The sequence below is a fragment of the Sceloporus occidentalis genome, unplaced genomic scaffold, assembly GCF_023333645.1.
Source record: "Sceloporus occidentalis isolate IW3139 unplaced genomic scaffold, rSceOcc1.0.p SCAF_72, whole genome shotgun sequence".
Taxonomy (NCBI): domain Eukaryota; kingdom Metazoa; phylum Chordata; class Lepidosauria; order Squamata; family Phrynosomatidae; genus Sceloporus; species Sceloporus occidentalis.
Genome location: NW_028317052.1, coordinates 1671844 through 1684606, shown reverse-complemented (window position 1 = coordinate 1684606; position 12763 = coordinate 1671844). Strand labels below are relative to the sequence as shown.

Here is a 12763-nt window from a genome sequence, read left to right as displayed (position 1 = left end):
GACACACACAGACACAGTAAGACACACACAGACACAGTGAGACACACACAGACACAGTGAGACACACACAGACACAGTAAGACACACACAGACACAGTGAGACACACACAGACACAGTAAGACACACACAGACACAGTGAGACACACACAGACACAGTGAGACACACACAGACACAGTAAGACACACACAGACACAGTAAGACACACACAGACACAGTGAGACAGACACAGTAAGACACACACAGACACAGTAAGACACACACAGACACAGTAAGACACACACAGACACAGTGAGACACACACAGACACAGTAAGACACACACAGACACAGTAAGACACACACAGACACAGTGAGACACACACAGACACAGTGAGATACACACACACACAGTAAGACACACACACACAAACACAGTAAGACACACACACACAGTAAGACCTCCCTCCCTAACCCCCCTTCTCAGTATCTCCCCTCTAACTCCCTAACCCCCCCTTCTCAGGATCTCCCCCCCCCCGCCCCGGTCACTTACCTTAAACTCCTGTGTTGGAAGCGTGAGGCGTTTGTCTCGGGTGCCGGCGCTTCACTGCTGATCGCCGGCGTCTGACGTCATATGCCGGCGCCCAGCGTAAAGCGCCGGCACCCGAGACAAACGCTTCCAACACAGGAGTTTAAGGTAAGTGACCGGGGCGGGGGGGGACACCGGACTCATTGGTGAGTCACCAGGACACTCTTTGTGGGCCGGTCCGAGCTATTCAGCGGGCCGGATGTGGCCCGCGGGCCGTGCTTTGCCCAGGTCTGATCTAAGGTGTTTTATAACATTCCTTCCTGTAATATATTATGGTGGTGTAGGATTAACCATATGTGTTTATGCGTGACCAGAGTAAACAATGGCGTGCAATTATCCCTATTGTATGTTGAAGAGGTTTTTCTTACTGGACTTTTTCTAGTGGAAACTTTCCAACTCATCATACATTAAATTTAGGAGTGTTCATTAAACTGGGAGTTTAAAGGTAAGATGAATACATGTTCATAAAGTTTTTCATACAAGATGGGCTGAGGTGATCCTACATAATGCAGAGTCAAAGGGACACCCCAGGGTCGCAACTTGTTTCTGCGGGCTATATGCTTGGTAACCTTTCGGAGTCCAAATGATCCATGTCTGTGCCCCCACTCACATCATCCCCGAAAGGGAAAAGCGGGTGCTAAGAGCCCTTGACATCCCCTCTAGACAGGACCAAACAATACAACAAAGCAAATATGTTGCACACAGGAGTTGGATCCAATTGGGTATATTTATTAAAGAAGGAGAACTTGTGAGTAAGCTTAATGCTTTTCGAGTCCCAATTGGCCATAACTCATTAAAATCTCCTTTTGGATTCAGATTCAGAAATATGCATAGGCTTTACACATGAGTTTTGGTTACTTGCAGAATAAATTGTCTATGGGACTTAACATGCCCATTTCCATTATCTGATATAGCAAAATATGATTTAAATGGTAGGTTTAATTCAAAGCTTGTATAGAGCTCATGGAACATGATCTGCTAATTTTCAGAAAAGAATAACTGCAAGTCTAATGTTCTTCTACAAAAAGTGATTGTTCAAACCTAAGAATACCAAATGGGAACTTGAGTTAGCTAGGCAAGCTTGCTTTTTTTTAAAGGAACACTCTAGCCATCATATGCACTTTAATACATATAACAGCTGTGTCCCTTTAAATTGTAATTTTCCCCACTTGCAAATACACAGAGAGTTCCCACAGAATCCCCTTATGCATTTGCCTCCTTCTGCGATCCCCAGCTACTAGACTTTTGCTGAGGACGCAAAATTAGGTAAGGTTATACAGTCTGACCAGGACGTAGCTTCAGAATGATTTGGATAAACTAGGGGACTGGGCAAATAAGTGGTTGACGAGATTCAATATAGATAAGTGTAAGGTCATGCACTTTGGTACCAAAAATAAGCATGCACTCTTAAGAGCATTGCATTGAAAAAAGCTGAAAATGAGAAGGACTTAGGTATAATTGTAGACCATAGACTTAGCAACAAAGTGCAGTGCCAGTCAGGGGTTGCAAAAGCCAGTAAGGTATTGGCATGCATAAAGAGGAGAATTAAATCTCGAGACGAAAATATAATTTTACCTCTTTATAAAGCAATGGTGAGACCTCACCTTGAATATGCAGTGCAATTTTGGGCACCCGTTTTTAAGAAGGAAGTTATAGAGCTTGATTGTCACTATGGAATCAAGAAGGATTTTTTTCCCTGTTGTGGCATAATTGGTAATTGCCCCAAGTAGGGTTTTTTGCCTTCTTTTGGATCAACTTTAGAACTAGGTATGTGTGAAAGGTTGAACTTGATGGACTGAAGTCTTTTTTTCAACCTACTGTACTATACTACTATACTATTTTACTTACAGGAGATATGTTTGGCTGACACATCTTGCTTGCCAAAAGCGTATGTAAGCTATACTCACCACCATCCAGCTTCAGTGCTGGCTCGCACTAGAGTTCCATGGAGTTTGGTAAGACCCCCTTGTGCAAATGCAGAAAGCTCTGCCACTGATTAAATGCTTCATGCAGCCAAACATGGTGTGCAAACCACACCACAAAAGGGGCATTGCTCTGTAGCTCCTCATAAAGGTAAGTCATTTTAATTTGTACTCCTTATAGATTAAATAATACAGTACTTCTAATGCATCTACTTGTTTCATTAGTAATGCTGTATGGGATTCTTGATGCTCCTTTAATTGCTAGCTCCAATTTCATAGGGAGCAGATTGCCTTATCTCATGCCAAAATAGTTACTAAGCAAGTGCCTAGCAGCAATACACAGTCTGGGCAAAGCGTGTTGTTGCCCATCTTAATTTGGGAGACAATGTAGAAATTTATATTTGATCATTATTTTAAATAAGGCGTGGTAGATGATGAAGGGTGAATGTATGTCCTTGGAACATTTGTGGTATTGAAGGCTTTTACTTTTTGAATGGCCAGAGCTTTGCAAAGCATTGAAGAAAAAAAATGCGGGTGAATCAGCTTTCATTGTTTAGGCATACCACGGCATGATGGGAAGTCTGGCAAGTAAAGTAATTTGTTTAAGACTTCATTAACTAATGAAGAACGTGCCTTTGATCAGTTTGTCTTCTGTTTATGTAATACTTGCACATTCAGGTTTCAGATGATGAGGTCAATTATGATATATGCGGCATGCACACTTTATATTAAAATATATCAGTTACACAAAATTGAAATGCTTGTTGACCAGTTCATGTATTTTAATGGCTAGTACTTTAGCACCCCAATTTTTTTCTGTTATTGCGGTATAGGGTATGAGCAAACATTTAGTAGACAAGGCTGGCCTGCAACAGAAGGAAAGTCCTGATGAGCTAGATGGGCCAAATGGCTCTTCTCTGCCGTCAAATTCTATGTTTCTGATTTTCTAGTACTGCTTCACACTATCAACAGCAAAGTCTCAAGTGGCATAAAAGTACTATGTTCACCTGGATTTTTTTTTTTACTATATCATGTTACACTATGCAATAATATACTATATTATGCTAGAATTTCAAAGATTTGTTTGGATTCATAGTATATGGTTATAGAACCCACTAAACCTGGCACATGTCGCCTTAATGCCAGTTAATACCGCCCCCACCTACTGCTACAACAGGCACACTGTTCAGCAGCGTCAGGACGACACGGGTGCCAGGAGAATGCCTTCTTTATTAATGATCCAGTGCAATCTGCCAAAGAGGAACCTCTAGATTAAATGGCACTATTCAGTCATCTGGACGAGACAGCGGTTTACAGCAGGATATCTTTGCTTAGGCAAGGACACTTGTGCGTATCACAACAGTCTGGCTACTTAAAAAAAGGCCATAAGTAACAGGTGATACATTGGGACCGGAGCAACTTAATGCTTTTTTCTTTTTTTCTTTTAACAAGTTGTCAGAAGCCTGTTTAAAAACAATCTGAATGGGTCCAACAAAAACATGTAATTTTGAGACTAATATTTGAGACACTTTTCAAAAAGGCTGGTCCGCTGGATCACACATGTGTTTCTGAAGCCCAGCTGCATGCCCCATTTCACAGTGGTGGGGAAAATATGTTCTATCCAGCCATGCTATTTATATTGCATTAATAAATCCTTACACAATGTTATTTTATTTACGCTAGCTGAAAGTTAGTGAGCTGTGTATATCATATATTTCTGGGGAATAAGCATGTTGTTCTTTGGAAATGTCAGTTAAACGATATAGGGTTAGGTCTCTTGCCAAATGTCAAACCTTTAATTCAATATTCTGAATTAGGCACAGCAACCACAATGGTGGCTGCCTAGGGTGCTGATCAAGTAGGAGAAGGGAGCTGCGACCAGGTTCTGTCCAATGTTTGTAAGCAAGGTGTGTGCTGGAAGGGGAGCATGCGGCTCAGCTCAATAAACCCTAGAACTAACCCAGTGCTGGGGTCCTAAGAAATTTGTACTCATGGATTTAACTTGGTCCTCTGTTAATAAGGTGGATAAATTCTGAACGTACCTCACACTTTTAGCATTAATCCAGTGCTGTGCCAGAGGTAAAGGCTATACCTGTTAGTAATTTACGCTTTCATGAAAGCAAACACAAACTTTAATCTGAAAATTAATGTAAATTATATAGGGCCATGTTTAAAATTTACAATTATATAGAGTGTTGTTAGCACAATGTAATCCTACAGCTGGATCTCTTTCTTTCTTGATAGCTGGCACTTGTTTCTATGTGGTTCCTCAGTGATGATACAGGGTGCAATGAATTAGGTCACTGTTGTAGGTTATAAAACATAACATACACAAAACATGAAATGATACAAAATAAAAGGTATACTTCAGCACTAAAACGTTGATGAAGTTCTTCCAAGTCTTTCTCTATGCGTCTTTCTCTATTTCTCCAGTTACAGCATTCACCAGGACACCATCTTGTGCACTTCTGTTCTCTGAGCTCTTCTCACCAAAATTACTCTTGCAGTCCCTAACTAGTTATACCAGAATCTTTTGTATCTTCCAGAAAGTGGTTCACCCAAATCTTCCAGAGAGTTCAAGCAAACATGTGTAACCTAGTTATGGAGGAGACAGTCTATGTGAAACCCATTGTTTCAGGTGACTGATAACCTGAAGATGTTGGACTTTTAAAAATGGCCTTACACTGTGAAAACAGATTGAGATGGTGTACACTATTTATAACCAGTAGTAATTTATTTATATTAAAATTTAGAAATTACCCTTCAATTTCTCACAATATGCTGTGTTGGAATTTGTTAGCACAATATAATCCTACAGTTTCAATCTCTTTCTTTCTTGATAGCTGGCATTTGCTTTTATGGAGTTTCTCACTTAGTGATGATACAGGGTGCCATTCTCCCCATCCAAGGCAAAAAGTCAAGGAAAGAATATTATTGGGTATCATTCACTAAACATTATTACCATACCTAGAGACATTTCTAGATGAGACTATTAAAATATTAACTGTGAAAGTATTATTCATGACCCTGAGAATTTATCATTCCATTAGTGCATTATGAATGGTAAATTATGGGCAGACTAGATGGGGCTAATGGTTCTCATCTGCTATCAAATCCTTACATAGCTACCCAGCACAATAAAGTAGTGGAGTCACTTGAATTTATCCTTTCAACATTTTCTTATGCATGGCTATTTTGGGCGTTATGACATTGTTTAGAGAATTAACACCATATTTTTCACTTTGAAAGTAATTCTGTACACTAAAGGTGTATTTATGTATCGCTGTCCTACACCTAGCCCAAGGCATTTTTAAGAACTGGCCCCATAGGACAAATAATGTATTTTTAAATGTAAAATATCATCAATATGTTTCATAAACAACATTTATATTGAATGTCCCAAGGATTTTCTATCATATCAAGTTTTTGTTTCCTACACTCGGTGAATATTACAGGAATTGTGCAATTCTGAGCATGTCATTTGCAGGGATGACTGGATTTCCTTGACCCTGGTAAAAAAGGCTTATATATAATGTATTGCTGTTATTAACATAACATGCTTAAATTGGCAACAGACAAATTGATCGTAAGTGAAATGACCTTGCATCCTGTTTTGACTATGTGAATTTATGAATTAAAATTATTTACTTGTCCCAAGGGCCTTCCTCACTTTTTGTAAGTCCAAATTGTTATGTGATGCACTGCTTGTTATCTCCTGTTTAGCCATTGTGCACTGCTATGGAATATAATGGTGCTATATAAAGCAATAAAAAACTATAATAGTAATAATAATCAGGCTGCAAAACACTTCCAAATCACTCTATTCCTACTTGTATATTGTATCCTTATAATAGATTGAATAGACAATGTGAATATTTTTAACGCTGATAGTAAAACAAAAAGACAATGTATATCATACCTCCTAAAATTTAAACGGGACCTCTTAGTTTTGGGGTTGGTGCTAGAGGTGTGCCTGGGATAGGGCTTTACTATGATGTGACTTTGATGAAATGTTGATAGGTATTAATGTAATTATGGCATAAAAATGGATAATGCATTTTATTTACACAATGTAATTTATAAATACATTTCATGCTGTTTCTATAGAAATTATTTTGACTATTCTACCCAACAAATAGTCTGGGCCTTAGGACTGGTATGTGAAGACCTGTAGCTGTTGTTGAACTACAATGCCTATGTTTCATCTGACTGGCGTCTTGGGAGGTATAGGCCAACTGAAATGTTGCTGTTTTCCTGGAACAAGTTTGATGCACTGTGGGTTTCAGTTGGGATAACTATTTATTATTAATGATTACTTGGAATGTTACAGTGTGGCTGAGTTTATAATTCAGTAAATTTAACCTGGCACTTGATAGGGGTTGCAGGTCTTGTGGCATTAGCCACAAAACAGGGCAGATTATGCTACTGGGTGATGAGGCTTCCACCTTGTACAAGTTCCAAAGGAGATCATTGATCTCTCCAACTAACCTATCATATTCCAGCACTCATCAGTAAAGAACGATGGCTGCTACTATCAGGCCCCATCCAGGCTGCGGAGCTGCTTATCTCCAGTTCCCCTGTCTCGCTACAGTTCCCCCTGTGTTGTAATCCATTCCTGGATTTCCTTGTGCTCTGCCGTTTACTTCTGATACTTTGATTACAGTACTGCTGTTAGCATCAGCTTCTGTTTCCTTTGTAGGTTGTGCCCCACCCATGTGTTATGTTTATCTCAGTCTGCAGGTATGTCCTTTTGTGTTTAGATTCAATGTTTAGTTTCAGTTTATTAGTAATTCAGTAGGCAGGGTTTAGCGCTAGGACCCACCGTATATTGGAGTACTTTGTGTAGTGGTGGGCTAAGCATACTAGGGCCATATGATGTGACTGAATCTCCAATTGTTATCATATAGTCCTAGGCTAGTCCTGTATATTTGTGTGTCTGTATTTTATGTACCTTTGCCCTCTTTTCCCTGACTCTTCTGAGGATATTGGTTCCTCTCTCCTCTCCCCATGTCCCAGTTTAAGATATCCTATCCTCGCTTAAAGGAGAAGCGTCTGAGGATCTTGGCTCCTCACTCCATCCCCTGTGTTCCTTGCCTTGTTCCCTGTCCTTTGTTGTGTCCTGCACCATGTATGTCTTGCCCCCCTTGCTTGCTTCTGTTTCTGCTATTACTCTGTTTAGCTCCCCTACTCCCAGCCTGCAGCATCCTGCACATTTCTCTGTTGAACAATGTCTCATGCCTGCTCCAGGGTGCCTGCAGGATATCACCAAGTTCTGCTTTGTTCTTGACAACATCCACTGCTATGTCAGGGCCCTAGTATGTGGCCGGACAACCCTAGGTGCTCACCACTCGGGGGATAGTGGTTACCCAGCACCAGGCCCTGTCTGACTCTGCTACTGCGCATTAACTCATGAATACCATCATTGGGTGCTCTGGGTCGTTACAGTCGTCTGTATGGACCCAGTCTCTGACAGCTACTGTTACTTAATTTAGACCCTGATTAGTAAGGGACATCTATGTCAGTAAGAACTCAGATGAGCTAGGCTTTTGTTTGTAGGGATTTTTTGGGATGTACTAACTGCTGACGTCGATTAACATTAAACTGTGGCTGATTAATTCACCAAGACTGTGGCTTTAATACATAGAGGACCATGCTGTTTGCAAGGAATTGGTACCCTGTGTGGGTGCAGGATCACTACCATTTAAAAGTTTGGGGTCTAAAGAAAAGCAAATTTTGCCAATCAGAAATACAGCACAGATGTTAATGTTGTAAATATGCAAAGGAAATGAAGAAATAGTGCTGTTTAAAGGGTCATACAGAACACTCCACATTTCCAAGGGACGTTAAGATATTGCGATCCATATCACAGGGAAGGAGAAGACATATCACACAATACTGAACGCAGTCTGTCTGCAAGAAGGAGGCTGGATAGGGACAGATAAATCCCTTATACTCAAAAGTCATAAGACCTCCTAAAGCAAACTAAATGTCTGGAGTGTCATTATTGTACGGGAACCTGTAGGGCACAAAAGAGGAAAAATTTGGTAGCAAATCCCACTCATGTCCGCCTATGCTTCGGAAATTTTTATTCTCACATCCGTTCTTCATGCTGTGTCCATTTACCATACATGTCCCACATACAAAGTGTTACATAGTAACAGCAGATTTTAGCACTATTAAAGCAGAGGTAATACCCTGCCTAAATCACTGACAGGGCCGGAAAGGAAAGCAAATTTTGCCAATTAAAATAACGTGGATCAGAAATACAGCACAGACGTTAATGTTGTAAATGACTATTGTTGCTGGAAACAACTGATTTTTAATGGAATATTTTTATGAGAACAAGAACATATAAGCCTTTCCCGTGATATTTTAATTGTCCCTGTTTCAAGTACGAAAGTGAGAAGTAGGGAGAGAAAAAGGATTATGTCAACACAGCACATTTGCTAATTGTTTTAGACAGATTTTTGAGGACTATTGCAGAGTTTACAAACCGCTTTCAATCTTTTTCATAGGAGTTCCATCAGCAGTGGCTTCCCAAGGACCCATTAATAGATGGCATTGCCAAAAACATTTAAATTATATTTAGACAGCATATATATTGATGAAAGGACATTAACAAGGAAATACTAACAACAATAAGTGTTAATTTATATATTAATAGTAGTATCCTTACATAACCACCTTTGCTTTATTATGGCATGTACCTTGGAAATATAGATCAAGTAGAATTTATTTTGAATAAATATTCTTGGGATATATTTTCTTTAAGATTAAGAGGCTAATTCCAGAGCCTTTCACCAGACAAGTGCAACTGGATTGTTTTTTCCTTATGTGCTCACTCATTGATAACAAGTTTGAATATTGAGAAATGAGATTCTTTACACACGAAGGAAGAAGTGCTTTGTTGTGTGTTGATGACAGAATGGATCATTTTGAACTTTTGAATGCAAAGAATCAATGTTATAGCAAGGGCAGGCAGTTATAACCATTGACTGATTACTGGTGGTTTCTTTTACACTTGCTACAAAGAACATGAGACTGTAAAGTATGAAATATATGTATTTTCAATTTAATGGACACATGAGGCATTTTTATGATATTTGTTTTCACTGGCCAGGTTTGGACTGATATGATGGGACATGCACAGCAAAAACCCAGCTGTATGTAAGAAGTAATAGTTTATCCAGACTATTTGCAACCCAATTACCACCTGGGCTGCTCTAGCTTAAAAAGGTTGGGCCACTACCTGAAACATTTCTTTGAGGATCATCAACCCCCAAGGGCTAGTGTAACAAGGGCCTTTAGGTAGCATTTACATCCTGAATGGATCATCTCAGTGTTTCTTTTATGGGGTTTCTATGCATTCCATTTATGTTAATTTGTTGGACAGGAATGGGCTTTAGATATAAAATACATTGTGTGGCAAATGGGTTCTTCTGGTTTATTACTGGACCACATGGATGGATTTGTCCCCAGGCTAGACGGTGCTTATTGATGTGAATGATGGTTCCTATGATGTTGAGTCAATCACCTGCCGATTGAGCAGTGTGGGAGTCATAGTCCTCAGCAGCCAGTGTGGCAGAGAGTTGCTGGTTCATGAATAGCATTGATTATATCATGATGTTTATCTAGGAATGAGAAGGTTAACTAGCCACATTCTGGACACATTACACTGTGTTCTGTCTCCATGTTTGTTATGATTCTGGTAAAGTTTACAGAAGGCATTCCCAACGTATAACGTTTCTCTCGTCGAAAATATCCTATAAATATGTAATCTGTGACTTCTAAAATTCTGGGGCCAAATATAGCTGCCACTTAGGGCTCCTCCTGTAAGCTTGGGTGGTGCCCTGAATATTTCTGTATTCGGTTAGACATAGCGTGAAATGTTAACATTTCCTGCTGTTCACGGCTCAAGAGTCATGCTAAATGTATAATTATAGCATGCACACGGGGGTGTACCAAACTAAGGGCTTATAGCAGAACTTTTATGTTATAAACATACATTTTGAATTTGTGGGGTGGGTAGCAGCAGGTATTTATTGATGCGTAGCATTTGCTTTGGTGCATTTTATAATGTAAAGTTTTGGCTTTTATTCCTGAGAACAAGGATGTTAGACCTTTTCAGTCACAAACAGAAACAGTGTTACTGAGAACTTTCTCACGTGTCTATTTATCAAGCTTCAGTGGTGCAGAACTTGGCAAGAACAAGGTTTTTATTTAATGTTTTCAAGCATTTATTAAATTTTCAGTCATCATCAATGCCGTGAATACTTAAGGAGTTATTGCAGAATCCTTATATTAAGCATACTTTTATTAAGATCAAAATCTCATAAAATATGTTTTATGTGTTATGTTTTATAAAAGTCTAGCAGGCTGTATTTGTCTTGGGTTGGGAAGTATTGCAAAAAAACATTACCGTGAGACAGAGGATATCCCAAAAAGTTCAGTGAGCTTTGTCTGTAGAAATAGTGAGGTTAGAAATGATGTCCAAAGATGTTGCATGTAACCCCAAGTGCCCCTTATGATCAGTATATGGTCCACATGCTTCAGAGAAGGACAGAAAAGTTGCCCTCTTGTCCGCCCACTTCCCTATGGATGTGGACCATTTAAGCAATTAATATATAAGTCTAGTATTGTGGCTAATCTAGTCTTATCTAAATTTGTGTAGCTCATGTGATATGGGTTACTACTACTTCCCTTTAAATGCTAAGGCCATTACCTTTTAAAACAATGTCTTCAACAACATATTTACAAAAAACATTAGTGTGTAGAGTAGTTTTAGAATTCTTAAAAAAGCTTGTGTTTAGAATTATCTGTTTGATCCTACTATGAAAATGGTCATACTTTAAATAAAAACAAAATTTGAAACATTTTAGTTAAAGAACATAGTCCTTGGAAGTCTATGGACTTCTGGGTTGAAGCCATACAGTAAAATGCAAATCCACAAACAATACATTTTTTGTGACATTACAATGTGTATTTGTTCTTGTTGAGTGAGAACTTTCAGTAAACTTAATGTTCTTTTGGGTTTTTGTTTTTTTTATAGGTATAAAAGTTTGGTGACTGGAAAAAGAGCTAGGACCACCATTGCTGTGTTCTGGATTTTGTCCTTCGGAATTGGCTTGACACCACTTATGGGCTGGAACCGTTTGGATGAAGCATGTCCATCAGCCAGGAGCCATAATTGCACTGTTCCATGTTTATTTGAAAAAGTGGTCACAATGAGTTATATGGTGTACTTCAATTTTTTTGGTTGTGTTCTACTTCCCCTCTTGATTATGCTGGGAATATACATAAAAATCTTTATGGTTGCCCGCAAGCAGCTTAGACAAATTGAACTTAAATGCATCAGTTCAGACAACTCGAGGACCACCCTCCAAAAAGAAGTGAACGCCGCTAAATCATTGGCCATCATTGTGGGCCTTTTTGCATTTTGCTGGCTGCCCATTCACATTCTAAACTGCATCACTTTTTTTGAGCCTAGTTTTAATAAGACTAAGCCTGAGTGGGTAATGTATATGGCAATAATATTGTCTCATGCTAACTCGGTGGTCAACCCTATCATCTATGCCTATAAAATAAGGGACTTCCGTTACACTTTCCGCAAGATCATTTCAAAGTACTTAGTCTGCAAGAAGGACAACTTTTCCAAATGCCCCAATGGCAGCATCAACCACAACAGACACTTACAAATAAGCACTGTAAGTGCTGGGAACACCTTGATGTGATGACACTAATGTAGATGCCTCCATTCATACCACTGGGTGTGACTGGCATTGAAAATTCCAGTGTAATTGGGTCTTATTGACACATTGTATATTCTTGCTGGGACCATTGACAGTTTGACGACTGACCACATTGCTGCTGCACTTTGCTCTTTTTAAGAGATTTCTTCACCGTTAGTTTTTTTTTTAAAAGATATTATTGACACTTTTTGCAACCTCTGATGTGCTGACCATATGCTGTCATATATTGTCATTTCCTTTACGTAGTCAAAGATCTGGTTAGGTTTAGCGCAGTCCTTTGGTAACTGCACCTTATATCAGCACCTTGTTTTAATAGTTTGTCAGGAGATATCAAATCAAAGAACGGAGTTATACGTTTGGGGCAGACTTTAAATATAAGATTACCATATTTGTCAAATTTAACTGGCTGAAAATACATTCTGATCAAATACGGGGGAGAAGTTAAACAAGATAAAAGGAAGGGTAAACATTTACTCCAGTCGTTAATTCTTTTAGATAAAATCAAGGGCAAGCATAAAACAACAGG

The 12763-nt window shown here is 39.1% G+C and overlaps 1 protein-coding gene across 1 annotated transcript in view; it reads left to right on the top strand.

The window, feature by feature from the left end:
• Positions 1 to 12219, top strand: part of LOC149286073 (adenosine receptor A2b-like) — a 35902-nt gene extending 23683 nt beyond the window's left edge. Inside the window, exon 2 of the mRNA XM_089494412.1 lies at positions 11538 to 12219. Coding sequence (XP_089350538.1) covers positions 11538 to 12219 — 682 coding nt within the window. The remainder of the gene's footprint in view (positions 1 to 11537) is intronic.
• The last annotated feature ends 544 nt before the right edge of the window (positions 12220 to 12763 follow it).